The sequence below is a fragment of the Glandiceps talaboti genome, chromosome 2, assembly GCF_964340395.1.
Source record: "Glandiceps talaboti chromosome 2, keGlaTala1.1, whole genome shotgun sequence".
In the NCBI taxonomy this organism is placed as follows: Eukaryota; Metazoa; Hemichordata; class Enteropneusta; family Spengelidae; genus Glandiceps; species Glandiceps talaboti.
Genome location: NC_135550.1, coordinates 31,705,565 through 31,726,307, shown reverse-complemented (window position 1 = coordinate 31,726,307; position 20,743 = coordinate 31,705,565). Strand labels below are relative to the sequence as shown.

General features: G+C 35.8%; 1 protein-coding gene across 1 annotated transcript; it reads right to left on the bottom strand.

The window, feature by feature from the left end:
• Positions 1 to 1,059: 1,059 nt before the first annotated feature.
• On the bottom strand, positions 1,060 to 20,614 carry LOC144450223 (uncharacterized). The gene is made up of 9 exons (XM_078140818.1): positions 20,346 to 20,614; positions 14,331 to 14,546; positions 12,860 to 13,066; positions 12,298 to 12,480; positions 10,899 to 11,099; positions 10,346 to 10,579; positions 9,514 to 9,690; positions 7,455 to 8,378; positions 1,060 to 6,555 (listed from the first exon to the last, which is right to left on the bottom strand). The coding sequence occupies exons 1-9, from the start codon at positions 20,437 to 20,439 to the stop codon at positions 6,443 to 6,445; spliced, it is 2,349 nt and encodes a 782-aa protein (XP_077996944.1). The 5' UTR covers positions 20,440 to 20,614; the 3' UTR covers positions 1,060 to 6,442.
• Between the last annotated feature and the right edge of the window lie 129 nt (positions 20,615 to 20,743).

Sequence of the window (20,743 nt, the reverse complement as noted above, 5' to 3'; positions counted from 1 at the left end):
ATGCATGTGCTTCAAATTGGCGAGTATGTGTGTAATTAAATGTTCTAATTTCAAGTTTTAAATTTTAAATCGATGGGATTCCTGCCATTTTGATTTATGGAGTTAATATCTAGAGGGTTATGCAATATTGTGAATATTTTTACGTGGGCAGAATATAATTTAGAGATATTTCGATATTTAATTCATATATGGTAAATGTTGAGTTACAACACAGACGTTTGGGAAAGAATCTCCTCCAACATCTATAACTACAAGCACATGTGTGTACATTTTATTTTGCGAACAAAATAACAATTTACCCCTGGGTCCGATCCCAGTGATTCAATCTGCTGAGAGGTGATAGCAGATAGCAATCATTTTGTACTCTCCTATGGCCGAATGTTACCAACATCTGTTACACTTTATGATAAGCTTAGTACACTAAGCTGTCAGTGTCTGTCGAACACAGCAAAGGTTACACCATGATACGTGAACTATTTTTATGAGTAAAACATAATCGAAAGTAATTTCACAATCGGGGGGGGGTTCACACTGGTTCTCTGTGACTTCTGTATAAACTGAGATTTCAGTTCACTTTGGTGGTGGATCCTGGTGACGTCACTACTTCCAAAGTTACAGGGGACTAACACCACTAATCTAATCATGAATAAACCAAGCAAAGCATAGTTCAAGATAAAGCAAGCGTAGTCTGTCTCATTGACTGAGATTCAAATGTGACATTCCAATGTACATATGTATGTATGTATGTATGTATGTATGTATGTATGTGTGTGTATGTATGTGTGTATGTATGTATGTATGTATGTATGTATGTGTGTGTATGTATGTATGTATGTATGTATGTATGTATGTGTATGTACGTACGTACGTACGTACGTACGTACGTATGTGTGTGTGTATGTATGTATGTATGTATGTACATATGTATGTATGTATGTATGTATGTATTGTGTGTGTACGTGTGTGTGTGTGTGTGTGCATGTGTGTGTGCATGTGTGTGTGTGCATATGTGTGTATCCAAGAGTAAACAAACACAAGTGACATTCTTTTATGCTGCAACATTATCTTCATTTATTTGTCTTTTCCTTGTAAAATGTAAATATTTCATTCATGTGGCTCCTTTCTCCTTTAAATTTGTTTTTGATTAGGATAATATATAGCAATAACTGAGGTTACAATATCAAGTGAATCAACATCAGACTATCTCAAGGCAGGTGAGAGTCTCGACACCTCAAGCTATGAGTAATGGTGCTAGATATTACTAAGTCTGAGACATTGGCAAAACTAGATAGATTGAGTTTACACTTGAAGTCAAAGCTAAAATTATCCACTTAATGGTTTGTCCTTGTGTACATGCACATTTCATACAGAAAGAAGTCATTTTCTGCAAATAATGAATGGATATCTAAAGCTATAATCAAAGGATAGCAGCATTTCTCTAAACTTGTAAGTAATTGGCCACTAGGCCATAGTAAACTGGATAATTTACAAACATAAAAAAAGACCCCAAAAACATGATGCTCTCAAATAACAAGATAAGAAACATCATGTTAGGCTGACATATCTGAACAAATAGATATATTTTTTTAGAATAACAAGTTAACCGATAAATGAATAACTAGCATGAAATGTGACCCAATCACCTTTAATCGTAAGTTCATGATTTGTGCACCAGACTAAATCCCTCCTAAATTAGTATCAACAATTCTTCTCAAAACAGAATATAGTTCAAACAGCTAGAATAGAGAGCAAAGTACTAAGGACATCCTTCACCTGACTGCAAACTAACTATGGACAGGTTCTGGACCAAATACACTATATAATACTTTGTCCTCAATATTTCTTTTTGGTCACTGACATGGTCAAGCTGGTTCTAGCTGATAAACTTAGAGCTGAGTCAATTGGTACATGGTGAGTGTGTCTCCAAACCATAGATGTATGTCTGGACCATATCCAGAGCAGGGGACATGAAGTCACCAACATTGACTATTTGGTAAACATGTCACTCTGTATTTGATTGACAAGCACATCTCAAGTATAATGGGGACAGTTAGGTATATTTTTGGCTGCATAACAAAGCAATCTATCAAAGGGTATTGTTTTACCCTGTTACTTAGTGTGATAAGCCTGTCAGTTTGTATGATTGACTAACCACATCTCAAGTATTGTGGAGACAATTAGGTATATTTTTGGCAGTATAACAAAACCATTAATACAACTGTCATAAAGATAGTCTTTCACCCTGTCACATCTACTCTGATAAACTTCTCATTCGGTAGATTGACAAGTACACCTGAAGTATTATTGGGACAATTACACATCTTTTGGCAGTAAAACAAACCTAAATGTCAATAAAACTATCAGAAGATACTCTGTTACCCTGTTATACACTTTGATTGACATTTAAAGCAGTCTGTACAAAATGGACAAGTTAAAATGTTGTAACCTATACTCAGCTCCTCCATCCTGGACTAGAATGTGTTGGTGAGATATATAGTCTGACTACTCTGCAGGTCAACAAAACAAAGTAACTTACATTGTACACAACAAAACTAATCAAGCTCTTTCATTTGTACATGGTTTTAGTTACAGACAAACCTTAGCAGGTGGCACAGGCAGAAAACTAATTGTTGATGTAGAAGTAGTTATGATAATAATAACAAATTCATATATTTGGTATATTGACTGCTGAGTAGTGATAATAATTTGTTGGTGTATTACCATCCTCTCAGCTTCACATAAATAAATCATTATACAAATTAATATCATGTTAACGTCTCTATTTACAAACAAGTAAACATACAAAACAAGAGTAAATATCTGAATATAAACAAAACAATACCAAAGCCTCTTGATAACCAAACAGTGTGTGTGAAACACTGAAAAATAGCAATTCAAGTTAAACTGCTATGTACATGTAAAGCCATACAACCCAAGCACAGTCAAATTTTAGTCCTGAGTGCTCATAAAGTGTAGAATACTTGGAATCACCAAAGTACAGTGTAACAGCATCTTTCAGTTGTTAACTAAGGTTGGATAATAAAATTGTACAAAAAAATTTTGATGGGCAAATGTTTATAAATGTCGGTGATTTCATGAGGAGTATAGTCTAGAAGCTATTCATGGCATCAAATCTCTCTTTACATCTAGTTCAATGAGGTTACTCAAATGAAATTTCAAATTCAACCGAAGCCACCCACATAGTCATTAACATCATGTCTTTGTTTTAATGAATCAAGACAATTTTTCCTGATGATAAGTTAGTGTTTACTGGAGAGCAGTTACGTATCGATAATGTCCAAATATGGTATATTTGTCAGCTTAGGATGCTACTTATACATCACTTACATCATTCAAACAGTTGCAGGTTTACTCATTTGCATGAACAAATTTTGGTTCACGATTTCTCATCAAGTGAGATGGCAGTAAAGAGATGATTTCTTACCACCAGTAGTATCTATTAGAAACATATCAATGTCATTTTACAATGTAGCCAAAGCTAGTGAGTACTGAAATGATAAATTTGTGGAGTAATGATTAGCCAGTTATTAGTTAAATGTTAGTTGAAGAAGTACAAAAGTCAAACTTTAGAAACAAATGAAGCTACGTGGCAGTAGCATGGTATATGCGTGGTTATGAGGAAAATGTAATGATAATGAGATAATTGAAATCATGATGTACAAGAGGTAGGTGTATCTTATAACAACCTTTGAGCCATGCTATATAGGGGGGAGTTGGGTGAATGAATGACACTTGTTCTTGGCAACTGAGGCCGGATGGTGCTGAGTGGTACAGATACAATGTTTTTATCTCCTGGCAACTCACACTGTTGGCACTAATTATTGGATACATGAAGATTAGCCATATTATGATAACTACTTGCAGCAGCATCTGCTATACATTATTATATTCCCATGCATTGTAGTGGGTTTAATTTTTGGTCTTACAAATGTTACAATACAGCACTGCTATAAATTATAATATTCCCATGCATTGTAGTGGGTTTAATTTAGGGTCTTACAAATGTTACAATACAGCATGTCATTCTCATGATTCTGTGTCTTACTAATATTGCACTGATAAAGATTGGAGATGGAAGGGGTGTCCAATTCATAGCTACGTACTGTGTAGTACAGTATGCAAAAGGATAAGTAACATCAATACATACAGAACAAGTTTAGTTCAATTCAATGCTACTGAAAGCTATGTTTCTATTCAAGTTACAATATAACTACACCATGGTATGATTGACACACAAATGATTTTGCGTTAATATTTCAGTATTTTTCATCAAATTAATATTTTGTTGAATGAAACTTCTGAATAATAATTTTCTAATCATCTAAATTACTGCAGTATCATTTATGAAATAACTGATTACATGACCAATTTTCAAAATACTGAATAAATTTGCCTCCTTGATTTTTTTTTCGTTTCAGTTTCCTCCAATACTATCACCATCTGAACATAAACAGAAGATTTTGTGACCTGTACTATTTGTGAAAATTTGCACTAAACAGTTAAATTTGTGTTTTCACATCCTGAGAGATATTCAGATAACTTGAAAGCTAGCAGTTGGCTATATTCCACTTCATCGTCATTTTTAAACAATACAGCATAAGGGCAGCACAGATTGGGAAATATAAGGGTTAAACTTTTCATCATGTATGCCAGCCAGAATGATCATAGCAGTACCAAGCACAATGACATGGCTACTTGTGACTAAAACTTAAAACAATTGAAAACTGAAGGAAAACCAAGAATGTTACCAAAAGTTGTCATGAAAGATTAGTAACGGATGATTTTCAGACTAATCCATGCATAGTACTGAATGATTCTGGTCCATGCATCTGATCAAAATCTGTGGAACAGCACCCCCAGTGGTAAAACTATACAATCTTTTATCTTTCTCATAAACAGAATAGGACATATTCCTAACCCACCTTTTACATAGTTGCATCATCCAACAAGTTCACCAGGGTAACTAGTGTCTAGTGTCATGTCTTGATGCTATTACTTTGATAACATACACCATACTAGATAATAGTCTACCTATGTATAAAGTGACTCTATGAAACTATGATATGAAGTGTCATGTCAAGTTTGAAATCTCTCAAGTATTTCTAGTATGCTAGTTTCAAATGTCCTAATGCTTATAGATTATATCTAAAGCTTTTCTTAAAATCTCTGTAAATCTTGTTGCTCTAGTAACATCTCTGTCAAAATGACATACAAAGCTACAAGTTGACATTTTTCTACACAAAATAGATACCTAATAGTCTATAGGTACTCAATTGATCTCAGTATCTACACATGTTGACAAATGAAAAGTACAAATCAAAACATTCAGTTGAACTTTGTATGGAAATTTAAAATTGATGTAAACCAGTTTTATGTACATACGTAGTCATAGTTGGCACTTATTTTATGTCCATATATTATTTCAAAGATACATCAATAGAAATGACGTATTTTGATGTTGAACATTAGTTATGGATATCTGACATACATCAACTTGTTGGCACTGACATTTCAATCTATTGTGTCAAGACACTTTAATACAGCATGGTACAAAGAAAGATACTCTGCATGGAAATCATACTATTCAAGTTATCAAAGCATGATATAAGAGTGGAAATCATACTATTCAAGTTATCAAAGCATGATATAAGAGTGGAAATCATACTATTCAAGTTATCAAAGCATGATATAAGAGTGTTTAAAGTTTATGACTTTGGCTTGTGTGTGATAGGTTAAAGCCTATAGTCTTATAGAAAGACCTTGATCCGCACTTTGGGGGTTGCCAAATAAAGCTGAAAGGTGATGAGTACATGTCTAGCGCCCTCAGTGGTGACCAGTTATTTCTAAAGCAAGCAGAATAGCTGGAGGAGTCTAGCAGTATTTCAGAATTCCTCTTCTATATTTACTTTCATAATTTAAACATCTTGTACTAACTTTTATGTATGTATGATTGCGTAGTGATTAAACCCTATCAACATCCAACAAATCTAACATTTGTTAACAAACACAAAATTATGGTCTGTACCTTATTTATAACTTGTTTAGAGACATAAAGCTAGTGTACATAGTAAGACTGACAATTTCAAGAGAAGGTGTGATGTATTTTGCAATGGGCAAAAATTAACAAACGAAAATGAGCAGTTAAAGCTACTTGAGACTTTAAAGTATGAAAATGAGAAGAAACTTTGCATTGGGATGTTAACACTTTGTATGAGCACTGGCAAGAAAATACAAAATATGAGTTGGAAACAAGCCAAATTCTAGTTTACATCAGATTGCAGTATGTAACTATAAATGATATGCAATCTGTAGTAGGTTGTCCAAGGTAATACTAAAACATACATATGATGGCTGATTAACATATTCACTAGATACAGTTAATAAGTATCATAAAATCTAAAAACAAAAGTACTTTCAGTTGTTAGTTTAGTCCTGGTGATTGGGGTACTTCGACCTGGTTGCTGTCGTCTTCAGTTTCTGTTGAGGTTCTATCAGTAACTGGAATATTGTCAGTACCTGTTGTCACATTTTGGTCTGTAAAAAATACATACGTAAAGGGGTGAGGAGTTAGATCAAGCAAATTATATTTTCAAAGTCATATCAGATAATTTACAACCAATCCAAGATCTTGTTACCTTGACAACACATCATACATCTTGTTATATTCAACATCTTGTAAGGATGTTCTAAGAAATGACGTTTTATGCTATTTTATTTAAGTTTTGACAACTGAGCATAAACTAAAGACAACCATCTTATCTCAACATTTGCTCAGTGGAGATATTCTAGAAGGGTGCACACAAGGCTGCCACGTGTTTTTTTGCCAAGTTAGGGAACCCTGTTAACAGAAAGATGCAATATGATATAACTGGTATGGTTTACAATACATTGTCCCATAATTTGGTGGGGTAGCCCAGTGAAATGATAGTGGATTTTAGTTAGATTTTACCTGCTTACTGCCACTTAACAAAAACATTAGATTCCTCCAGGTAACACTATGAGATTCATAATCCTATTACTATTAGCAAGCTATTTTCACAATTGTTGAGATGCATCAGATGCGATTAAATTTAACCAGGAAAACAAATGCCTAGCCTTAAAGTTATTTGACCAAGAGTCATTTTAATATCAAATATTCATGAGGACAATGAAACTCCAATGTGTGATGAATTATACAACATATCAAATTGAAATGATGAAATAAAGATGATTCATGAAAGAGCGCCATCCCTGAATTGCTGTCAGAAAGTTCACAAAAAGATTATGTGAAAATTGTCATGTCATTCCTTTTTCTTCATAGTGAGTGAAAAGACAACAGATGACATTAGATTTTTTGGCCTTGTGATTACAATGCTTATTCAAAATTAGTTCAAAGCTTTGCATATTTTGTGCTTGCATTTTGTTGTACTTACATAGACACCAAACCTACTGACCTGTTGATACAGTCTTGTCTGCTTCCTCTTCAGTCAGGTCTGTTAACATCTCAACATCATCATCATCATCATTGCTAACACCCTGGTTATCAAGCCTGTCTTGTGTTGTCTCTGTACTCTGTTCAGCATTCATGCGTGATATCTCATTTTCTAGCTGCAACAAAGCAGCTGTATCTGTCACTCTAAACTCAACATTCAGACAATCTATCTCAGCTTGTTCATTAGAAGGTTCGTTAGCAGTATTTTGTCTTTGCACTCCCACTTCTGAGTTCTGGTTTCTGGTATTTCTATATCCATCACTTGTTGACAGTTCTTGGTGTTCTCTTTGATCCATGAACATACTGAGAGGTGGTGGAGGTCCTATGCGTAAGCTTCTTGGTATTCGTGGCAACCTACGAAATTGTGACAACAGATTTCGAGTCTGTGATGAAGTACGGGGTGGAGGATCTGGTGATAGAGTTTGTGGTGGACTAGTCTGAGATGAAGAATTACAGGTAGTACTTTGTGGTGGATTTTGTGGTGGATTTTGAGGTGGAATATTATTCTGCTCTACATTGCTGTTGCTGTTATTATTATCACTTGGCTCAAAAGATTCAGAAAAGGATGGTGGACGAGCTGGACGTTCTTCTGCTGTAGCTTCTTCATAAGACGGTAATACAACTTCTAAACCATTAGCATAAGCAATAAGAGCAACTCTGTCTATGTCTGTTGGACTCATCAAGTGAGAACGTCTGTGTGAGTGGTGCATTGGGAGAGAGCGACTCAAACGTCGGTTACGATAATGACATTTCTTCAAGCTGAGAAGTATTATGATGATAAGCACCCCAAGTATGGTCCCTGTTGTAGCTATGACGATAGTCAGTGTTGTATTGGTGAGGAAGATACCTTCTGACTGTGGTTCTGATGTGACAACATTAGAGCTCACTGCAAAGTAAAAACATATCAGTTATCAAGATTTGAAGAATGATGAAAGATTTCCACCTCATCTCATTTACAGTTCCTACTAGTATCACTAATTTAACATTAATTTTTAAATATTTAAGTACTATTGTGTATTCAACATTACCCAACATGGCTAATTTGACTGGTGACAATTGACAACTCTGTCCAACATGACTAATTTGATTGGTGACAATTGACAACAATGTCCAACATGGCTAATTTGATTGGTGACAATTGACAACTCTGTCCAACATGGCTAATTTGATTGGTGACAATTGACAACTCTGTCCAACATGGCTAATTTGATTGGTGACAATTGACAACTCTGTCCAACATGGCTAATTTGATTGGTGACAATTGACAACAATGTCCAACATGGCTAATTTGACTGGTGACAATTGACAACTCTGTCCAACATGACTAATTTGATTGGTGACAATTGACAACAATGTCCAACATGGCTAATTTGATTGGTGACAATTGACAACTCTGTCCAACATGGCTAATTTGATTGGTGACAATTGACAACTCTGTCCAACATGGCTAATTTGATTGGTGACAATTGACAACAATGTCCAACATGGCTAATTTGATTGGTGACAATTGACAACTCTGCCCAACATGGCTAATTTGATTGGTGACAATTGACAACAATGTCCAACATGGCTAATTTGACTGGTGACAATTGACAACTCTGTCCAACATGGCTAATTTGATTGGTGACAATTGACAACAATGTCCAACATGGCTAATTTGATTGGTGACAATTGACAACTCTGTCCAACATGGCTAATTTGATTGGTGACAATTGACAACTCTGTCCAACATGGCTAATTTGATTGGTGACAATTGACAACTCTGTCCAACATGGCTAATTTGATTGGTGACAATTGACAACTCTGTCCAACATGGCTAATTTGACTGGTGTCAATTGACAACTCTGTCCATCATTATTTGTTACAAAGCTTCCATTTCATGATGACTGTACAAGCATTTAACATTTAACAGATGCTAGTCAAAAAGTTCAATTTGAAATATTTGTGATTTTACACTATTCTTGATGCACAAATACAAAACATAGAGAAAGTTGCCAACATGCTTCATATCAGTGTCTCACCTGGAAAACATGATGCTGGTGACCCTGTCCAAGTGCCATCCTGGGAACAAATTCTTTCAGGAGAGCCTGTTCTAGTGAAGCCCTCATCACAATAGAAACTAACTTTGTCACCAGGTTCAAATTTGTCCTGACAACACCTTTTACCATGTTCAGGCTCACCTGGATCATCACAATAAGCTAAAACAAGAGAGCATGAGAAAGTCATTGAAAATCTGAAGAGCTATGACGCTGACTATCTACTTAAACTTTATAGAAATGAAAACACTTGTTCCTAAATACTAAGTGCTAGACATTATAAATTCTTTTCTCGAGAAATTTTTCAAAAGAGGGCTAAGATGACAAAATTGCCAGACGTTGTCTGTTGGTGACCAGAAAAAGAGGGTCTATAGTCTGGTGGCTGTTTTGAATTTGTTTTCATAGTGATTTTCTTTTATTTCCTTAATTCAGAAATTACAAAAGGGGCTTAGTGTCCTTAATAGTGTGTTCTGGGGAAAAAACAAGACTATATATATATGAGACCAAGTACACATCATGGTGATGGTAATCGGAGCCACTATTCCATCATCAGCAACAATTATCACTGTAAATCATTTATCATAGTTTTCTTTCTATGCTGGCACATAATGGAATCAAACAAAATATTTAAGGTAAACTAATAACAAATGCTATATTTCAAAATATGAATCAGCCATATATTTTTTAAGGTTTAGATTTGCAAAAGACTGTTATAAATTCAACATGTATTAAAAACAGCTTGATTCTAACTTCAAACTTCTGTATATGAAAATGTCATCAGACAACAACAGCAGCCCTAAATTCATGTTATACATACCAACTTGAGGTTCAAGTGCAACACATACTGGCAAACTACCAGACCATGTACTGGATGCAAGACATTCCCTTTGACATACAGTGTTGGTGATGAAGAAGGCTTGTTGGTCACAGCCCTGAATATAGTAATCCGGATCACAGGAATAGGTGACTACACCTGACACTGGAAATGGTGACTGCATAATGCCCAAGATGTAGCCATGTGGAATAGTTGGTGGCATATCACAACTTGCAGCTGAAATGACGAACATAGTATATCATCTCATCAGAAAACTGTACAGCAACAGAGGGCGCTGTTTAGTTTACAGAACATTCCACCTACCATGTATCACTACCTTTCCAAAGACATACTTTACACATTTTCATAGTCTATTTAATTTAGTGTATGTTTTCTTATGCTAGAACTTACAAGATAGAAAACTTCACCTTAACTTCTATCATCAAGTGCAAAGGTGTTACAATGGAAAGGGCCAGTAGATTGTTTCACATTCTTTTCACGAGTCTGAATGTAGGCATTTGAATCAGTTTATCGTCAATTATAGATATCAACTTACAGCATGTTGGTTGTTCTCCTACCCATTCACCATTGCTACAGACCAGTGATTTGAAAATATTTATATTTATCATATAACCAGGATCACAGTGATATGTGGCCTCAGTGCTACTGCGATATCCATTCACTCCATCTCCAAGTTCACCATGTAGTATGTAGTCACCATTTTCAATAGCAGGAGGTTCTTCATTGCAGTCTTGCTCTGTGTGCATGGTATGAAATCCTTCATTATGTTTACATCTTACAGATGTTTGGCGATTGAAAGATTTGTTGCTATTTGAGCTCTATGTTACTGATATAAGCAAAAGTAAGGCGGAATACAAACAACAAAGTATCTCTAAGTGTAGCATTTGTTACCACACCCATAAAAGGACACACCATGTGATGCATAGACTTGGTGAATGTTCTACAACCACATGATACTACATGGGCTGTTTTTCATGCAATAAAATACATCAGAAAGTAAAAGTTCAGCCTTCAGTACTGAATATGTCACTATATTGTATCAGTATCATTCAAGAATAAGATTTGATGGTTACATTTCGCAAATGTGGATAAAACAGCTTGTCAGCATTTGCCAACATACTTCAGTGAAGCATTACCATGGTAGCATATTGTACTTGAAGGGAATATATGGACAGCCACCCCTTTCATATAATGACACAGTCCAAGTTCAACCTTGAGCAGACTAATAAACTTGATGTGGTAGGATTTATAAAGAGGCACAGTAATGTTTCTCTTCAGCTCATATCATCTTTCAAACTTTTTATCTTTTTTTTTGGCATGACACTTTTTCAGATTAACTATAAATCCACTTTATGGGCAAAGTATCTACATAACCATCAATGAAATTGGGCTGTTGTTATCATATCACATTAAGTAAACATGTAATTAATAACAATGAAAGTGTCCATCAACTGGTAAATCACTTGAATGGAACATGTACACACCTAAGGTTTGGGTTTTTACCTACACGTATATGTGTAACACTTAGAGTAAATTAGTTACATCTCAACTGGGTTTCAATTATTACATCTATGCTATGAAGCATTTTGTGATTAAAATGAGCATCCATATTTTACTTAGTTACTACTAAAAATGACAACAAATAGGTATAGAGAGTTATGTCTGTGTTGTGTAACAGTGATAATGTCCTTCAAGGACAACATATTCCAAAAACTCCTATATATAATAATGGTAGTTTGTATATAGCACTTTCAAACACTGTGCTAAAAGAGCTTTACAATTATTAACCCTTGTATAGACCTGTAATGCCACAATTGCCCTTGATACTTTCTCAACTCCCTGGGAGGCAAGGCTCAGACTTGCAAACACCAGATTCAAATCCAGCCATTATAACTATTCAACCAAATAAATTGTAGAAATTGACAATTCCTTACCACATGAAGGTTGTTGACCCTGCCACCTGCCCTGAGAACATACACGTTTGGAGTCTCCAACCAAAGAGTAACCCCTTGAACACATGTAGGACAGGATAGCTTCAGCTTTATACTGGTTTTCCATATGACCCCCATTTACAGTATAATAACCATTCTCAATAGAGGGAGGAGGCGGGCACAGACCTGTTGTACATTGGTAAAATGAAGAGGTGAATATGCCAAATATAAAAAGTAAACTTCATAAGGATTCAGATAAGCTATTGATAACCAATATACCTTTTGTGATTTTTTGGTATATGTTATATATTTGTGACTTTGATACTTGTACCTATCACAAATTGACATTAGACAACATATTGTGTTTGATTCTTCAGATCACTATATCTACTACTCTGCTGGTTACACTGTAGTGAGTGGAATCCAAATATGTACCCAAGCACTACTCAAATCTATCTGGTCCTGAAAAAAGACAAGAACTGGACTTAAAGATCCATGGTTGTTGGTACTACTGTGCTAAAAGAATATATACAAGCTAAATGAAATAACTGTGAGCATATCTTACCAATACATTGTGGCCATACATATGCCCACTTGCCATTCTTTCCACACACATTTTGGCTCAAGGTTTGATCAGACAAGTAGAAGCCTGTATCACATGAGATAGACACAACGCCTCCTGCTTTGACACCACTTCTGTGAGACCCATCTGTGAAGTCATTGCTAGCAAAATTGGCATTTTCAATTATGTTGATGAGACAAGGCTGGTTAGCTGTAAAAATCAAATTTTAATTGTATCAAGATTCACATGACAAAAGAATTGACTTCTAGTTCATAGCAACACCAACTGCTTTTAATTGGTGAATACACCTTCATCTACGTATCCCCAGATGCATCCACATTAAATTTTAGCCCAATCTGCTCAGTACTTTTGGAATTATATATTTTTGACAAAAAAGACACATTTTTAGACCTAATTTGCATATCACTGATGTGATGGACAATTCTTAATCTAAACACACAAAAGAATGTTCCCACCAAATTTTGGACTAATCTACTCTATAGTTTTGGTGTTTCAGAGTTTTGACCAAATCACACACCTTTGATGTGATCATTTTGCTTTGAACAATTTCCAAACTACACACCACAAGTAATGTTCCCACCAAATACTAAGGCAATCGGTCCGGTGGTTTTTCAGCTTAGGTTGTTCACCCACACACATCATCCACAGTCAGATAGACTGATAGACAGACAGACAGACAGACAGACAGACAGACAGACAGACAGACAGACAGACACCACACCATGCCTACAGCACTACTGAACTTTATTAGTACTGTTATGCTTATTATCACCACGTGGTTGACTGTTTTTGTAAAAAACCTAAATGTGCACAACTATGATTACATGTTATATGGTTTCCCAGGATTAAATTGAAACATGTAGAAAATTGTGTTATGGGAAAGGAAGTCCCCGAACTTTTCATTATAGAGTATGATACGCATCTTTAAGGATATAACAGAATTCATCTATGTTTTAACAACCTCTAATAACTGTCATCAGGTATTTGGATGTGAAGGCATTGCAACTATTTGTCATCAGGTATTTAGATGTGCACGCATTGCAACTATTTGTCATCAGGTATTTAGATGTGAAGGCATTGCAACTATTTGTCATCAGGTATTTAGATGTGCACACATTGCAACTATTTGTCATCAGGTATTTGGATGTGATGGCATTGCAACTATTTGCACATGCTCTCTATTGAATGGGGCATTATACAAGATCAAGTAAAGTATATCTAATCATACTACTTTGCTTCATCAATGAATGGGAATCCTATAGTTACTTGTTCATTCCAATGCTAGTTGTTCTTTTGGGCTTAACGTTTACTTGGATTCTATTGTACCAATAACACTGAAAGACATCATAACACGTATAAAATGCTAGACACAATTTCTTATACAGACAAACTTTTCTCCACAAAACATAAGAAAGGTGAGTGTATTCTTGCAATTCTGTGATTGATTACTTACAAATGCATGATGGATTTTCATCATCAGAGAACCATGCACCACCATCAATACACTCCAAAGTAGTTGAACCTTTCAATCTGTACCCATCTTCACAGCTGTAATGTACTTTTGCACCAAGGTAGAAAGTGCCTATCCCCTCTGGTGGTGTACGGATGGCATGGTCAGGAATACCTGGGTCTTGACAGTGTACACTCCTCACTGATACTTCAGTTGTCACTGTAAAACAATCCACCATAAGGTAATTTAGGCTGTGACAGAGATTTCAAAAATACTGCCAATGCCATGGGAATGTGCACTACTGAAATCCAATATCTGACATACACATGCAGTGAGAGAAACACACTTCAAACATGAAAACATCTCAACAGGATAATGGAACATAACATGAACTTTAGCCAAGTGGTTACGTAGCATTTATACCTCATGGACTTCCATTGGAGAACACCAACTTTTGTTGACAGTAAACGTAACTTGAAACCCCTGATTGGATCATTTTAATTTGAACAATGTTTCATCAAGACACCCAAAGTAATGTCTCCACCAAATCTCAAGGCAATCAGTCAGGCATTTTTTGACTTTAAGTCACACACACACACACACACACACACACACACACACACACACACACACACACACACACACACACACACACACACACACACACACACACACAAACACACACATACACACACACCTTGTGATGCCTATAGTTGTGAGTTGTTGACTATGCACTGTGGGAAATCAAAGGTCAAATGTTGTTGACCTTTCTAGGACTGATATGATATGTAAAATATGAACTCCACCTCCTGTCTACTGAAGCTAAAATCACATGGGGACACAATGTCATCACGTTTATATTAATGCTGTTGGGGGGAGCACATAATTCTGTACGAGAATAACGACATTGACTAGACGTATTGTGTGAAGATAATGTAGTGTAAAAGTGGAACATGGTTATCAGAAACTAGACTAATCTTTAACATTCGTATTAATCATATTACAGGATATCAAGTCCTTCGCATAGGATACATTTTTATTTCACTATGAATGTATGTGAGCGTGCACAAATGAAACTTTAAAATATGAAACACTGACCACAGAGGGCCCTATCGTTTGACAAAATACTGCATTTTTGCAACAACAATAACCGAGGGTGAAATCAAGAAATCTCCAAAGATCATCATTTGAATAAACGTATCTTGTTGGTGGGTAGACTGTATGTTGTTGGTGGTGGGTAGACTGTATGCTGTTGTTCAGTCCTATAAGGCCTCTCATATCATTTCAATACATGTATCTTGTTGGTGAGTAGACTGTATGTTATTGGTGGTGGGTAGACTGTATGTTGGTGGTGGGTAGACTATATGTTGTTGTTCAGTCCTATAAGGCCTCTCATATCATTTCAATACATGTATCTTGTTGGTGGGTAGACTGTATGTTGTTGGTGGTGGGTAGACTGTATGTTGGTGGTGAGTAGACTGTATGTTATTGGTGGTGGGTAGACTGTATGTTGTTGGTGGTGGGTAGACTATATGTTGTTGTTCAGTCCTATAAGGCCTCTCATATCATTTCAATACATGTATCTTGTTGGTGGGTAGACTGTATGTTGTTGGTGGTGGGTAGACTGTATGTTGGTGGTGAGTAGACTGTATGTTATTGGTGGTGGGTAGACTGTATGTTGCTGTTCAGTCCTATAAGACCTCTCAAATCATTTCAATACATGTACAGTACATTGTTGGTGGGTAAACTGTACATGTATGTTATTGGTGGTGGGTAGACTGTATGTTGTTGTTCAGTCCTATAAGACCTCTCAAATCATTCCAATACATGTACATTGTGGGTGGGTAGACTATGTTGTTCAGCCCTATAAGGCCTCTCAAATCATGAGTGTTGACTAATTATAGGGTGGCACACATCATATCTTACATGGTGGGGAGTTCAGGTAGATTTAGTTATTATATTAAAGGGCTATGTTTCAATCCTGGGTCATTCCATTGGTGTTAGGATTACATGGGCTCATTCTTTTGTTCTGGCCAAACAACCAGTTAACAGTTTTTAACTAAATTCTAATCCTTGTCCAAAGCTGCACAAAAATAAGAAACAATGTATCCAATAAGAAACAATGTATCCAACACTACTGACTTTAAAACATACATATTTTTGTAAAAGTGAAATTTTGCATATCAATATTATCATGCGACTAAAGAGGAATATCTGATTACCCCCTAAGTGTGCCTGCTGATATGGAAAGGCAGTTTACTCAAACAGATTATATGGAAGGTCCAAAAATTCTAAATGTCCAATCTGGGGGGTCCTTCACACTAACATCATTACATGTACCTCTTTAGGAGTTTGCCACTAAAAATATTTGATACATATCAATGGTTATAGTGTTTACAATACAAAGGTATTGATTTAATGTCTTCATTACTGTTTGCCTGTTTGAGATACACCCACCAGTCTACTATAATACTCAGAACTAGAAACAATGACTTTTTTTTATGTCAAACCCTGGTCAAAACAGTATGTATGATGAGTCATTTTATTCATACACCACCCCTTTTCATTCTCATATCCTGCAGAAAGGATTCAAACTTCTTGTCAACTTCAGCTCACAAGTCTCAAAAATAATAGTTTAATCAGACGCATCAAAATCCATTTAATTTTTTTTTTTAAATTGACAGCAATTTAATGAAACCATACACAGTGAAGATATTGAAACAACTAGCTACTTCAGTTTTCATCAAATACAAGTCAACAAAATTTCCCCTTTCCTTTTATGGACATAATTCTAGAACTAGCAATCAATGAAACTACAGGCAGTTTTTGTTTTACACATAAAATTACCAAAATGGAATCCAAGAAACCAGGTAGTACACACAAAAACAAATCTTACTGAATATTTGTAGAAGACACAGTCCTCTCAAATACTTGCACTTCACTTCAATGTGATTGAATAGTGACATGATTCACTGTTAAAAGACATTTAGTGGCAATAAATAAATACTACAATATATGTAATATTGACCCTGATATAAAAAGTGATATGAGCACTAAAGTACTCCTTGACGTCTTGTGTATATTTTATGAGGTGAGATTAGTGCCAAAACACGTCTTAACATTATTTTTAGTTTACATTTTCATTTTATTCTCCCATTTTGTCTCCATTTTTATCTAATTGAGTTCACATTTTTATTTCAACCTCTCATTTTGTTTGCATTTTTATCTAATTGTGTTTGCATTTTTATTTCATTACATTATTTCATTACTTGTGGACATGATTTAAAAGAAACTGGAAACAAATAAATATGAAAAAGTGTCTGTGATAGGCAAGAACTGGATAGATTTTGATAAATGAACCTGGGTCATGGTCACGTTTTAAAAAGAAAGCTTGTACTTGATAATAGGGGTAGGCACTTGAATGGAGTGTCTGTGTATTACGGTTTTCTAGTTATACTGCAAATATTGATTTTTACCTCCAAATATGGCCACCATTCGGTCAAATTTACATATATCACAAAAACTGAGTGACATGCATATCTCCCATATGACATATCACCTTTGTACCAGGTTTGAAAGAAATCAGATATCACCTGTCTGAGAAATTACATATTATGGATGGATGCATACACAGACAGACAGAGCCCATTGTAATGCTATAGTCCCCTTCAGGCACTAAAAAGATTAGTCTAGTTCCTGAGAGACTGTATTGCATACTACGTTATCTTCATACTATACCAGGGGTGAACAAATCATTTTGTGAACTGGTGGTCCCCAGACCAGTGCCTTAAAAAATCCAGTGGTCCTGCTGAAAGAATTAGTGGTCCCAGGTCCCGCTAATGTCAAATGTTAAATCTTGCCTATGAATCTGTATATTCAGATGACTTTTTAACATAGTTATTAACAGTAAGGTACTGGTCCGACAGAGCAGACAAGGTAAAATTTGTGTGGTCCGCCCAAAAAAATCGCTAGTCCCGGACCCAGTGGATTTGTTCACCCCTGTATACCATCTAATCAATACTGTTACCCTCGCACAGAATTCTGTGCTCCTCCTACAGCATTCATATAAACATGATGACGTTGTCGCGTCCCCACATTATTTTATTTTAAACAGACTGCAGGTGGAGTCCTGGTTGGACATTTGCATATCATATCAGTCCTAGATCCTAGAAACATGAGAACGATGACGACAGCCTGTCAATTTGTGACGGATTACTACTGACATGTGCCGTTTGCGCTTCGCCCACCATGGGTTGAACCATAATTAATGCCTTGAGTAACATGATTGACTAGCCGGTACAGTATGAAGATAACGTACAAATGTAGTACGGAATACGGTCCGTCAGGAACTAGACTAATAAAAGATATGTTAGTTGACAGGGAGAATTGAACACTATAAATTATATAACAAAATAATCATGAACTACTGAAAACCACATTCAGTCATACTTTGAAGTCTTTAACTCTTATAAACAGCATTAGAATGTTAAGAGAGTAATTTACCCTTTGTCCCAAGACACAAATCATAGGAAAATACCAGAAAATTAATATTTTAAATGACTATTGCAACACTGAACAGGACATTCAACATCCCTTATCAGTCAAAAACAGGTTTTCCTTCCTGTGTTAATGTAAAACAACATCTTGCTTTCAATGGGACACAGCTTTATAACAATACACATATATGTGATGCAATGCTGTGAAGAAGAATAATTGAAGATGTCTCTAGATATCTGGTCTAGATGCTACCTGTGGTATCAAATCATCTGTACAAGTTCTAATTTTCAAACCAAGGTCTGTGTCTGACACTTCCCAACGTATATCAAGCAAACATTTTCTCGAGTACAGTCCCCAAAACACACAACTAGTTTTGAAAATACAGTGAGAGATTTCTTTCGGCAAATTCCTGTATATTCATAATACATGTACCGTACTCCAACATTAGGAGATAAAAAAAAATCTGTAATACTCTCTAAAACAGCAGTTCATGGGTACTCTGTGAGTGTGTTACATGTCAAAGTCATCTAGCATAATGTGCTTCATATTAATGCGACCCATATTTATATGCGGAGTAAGCCTTTAAAGAGCCATTTTATGCTGTGAACAACATCTAGACTACTGGATATCAGGTAGCCCATAGATTTGTTTTGGTGTTACTATCTAAAGAAGCTCTCAGTACAAACGGTATAAGTGTAGAGAGCTTTTTGAGATACTAGTACAAGTAGTAACACCGAGACAACTCTACGGGCGGGATAATGAGGAGATAATCGTACACATTAACAGACAAATGTAGTTCATGACTTCCTACTTCTGTGTATTCACAACCACTGCACTAAATAAATTAGATTCTCAGAATTCATACATCATTACATGCTCAGATTTACAACATATCAGATCAATTGAATCTGCCTTGGGAATGTTTTAACCTCTTGTGGCATGTATGTAATGGGTGAAGATAGTCCTGCTTGTAGAGCAGCTCGTGCTGGTGAACTTGAATTGACGAGAAAAACGGTGAAAATGATGTCGTATAACATGATTCCTTCCTCCTTGTGCAAGCAGGACTTCACATGTACCGTTACACAATAGATTACATCACACTATATAAGATGTCCACCACCATCATTGAATTTGAAAGGAAAATAGTGATTAAGATTGTGTCAGTGAACCCATATCCAATCTCAACTTTGACAACTTTGAGAGAGGAATACCTTTCCTAAAATCACCATTTTCAAAACTACCGTGATAATGATATGTCAAGATGGATTCACAAAGAAGAAATTGCCAAATTACCCCCAGTGAACATATGTGTACACACATAGTGACATACACTATACGCCTACTACTGCATATGAATGGTTAATTTGCCCATGGAAGTACATAAACTAGCACGTTGCAACACGTTACTAGACTAGTGGTTGTGTTTGTTTTGATCAACTCGGTCCATGCGCAAGGGTAGGTTGGAAATTGCTAAATCTGAAAGTACTAGACTTCAATATTTTCAAATACATGGTAACATACCTTCACCGTAGTACTGTCCGTGACAAAGTATTGACAACCAAAGCAGTGTCGTCCAGAGCTGAAAGTGAACGCTGAACAACAGGCGAGGACACATTTGTTTACTTCCTTAAAAATCACGCTTCGCTGTCGTAAAGAAACGGAATACAATGGAATGTACACCTCGAATGATAAATGTTGTAAAAATGAACCTATCCCAGTCGTTCAATGAATGAATTTCGCTGTAAAGTCACAGATTTATCATCTCAACCACAGCACTCCGTTTTCGTTGTGCTCAGGTGAAAGTCGGATCAGGTGTAATGTGACGTCATCAGCAAGGCCTCTATGGATTAATTAGTATTGCACATACTTAAAATGAATCATCAATATTAATGTCTTGGTATTTATTAAAATATTAGTTC

Coding starts and splice junctions, on each gene's coding strand:
- LOC144450223 (XM_078140818.1), bottom strand. CDS start 20,439: ATGTGTCCTCGCCTGTTGTTCAGCGTTCACTTTCAGCTCTGGACGACA. Junction 11,100..12,297: donor GGGTCAACAACCTTCATGTG/GTAAGGAATTGT, acceptor CCATGCACACAG/AGCAAGACTGCAATGAAGAA. Junction 6,556..7,454: donor AGACAAGACTGTATCAACAG/GTCAGTAGGTTT, acceptor TATTTTTTACAG/ACCAAAATGTGACAACAGGT.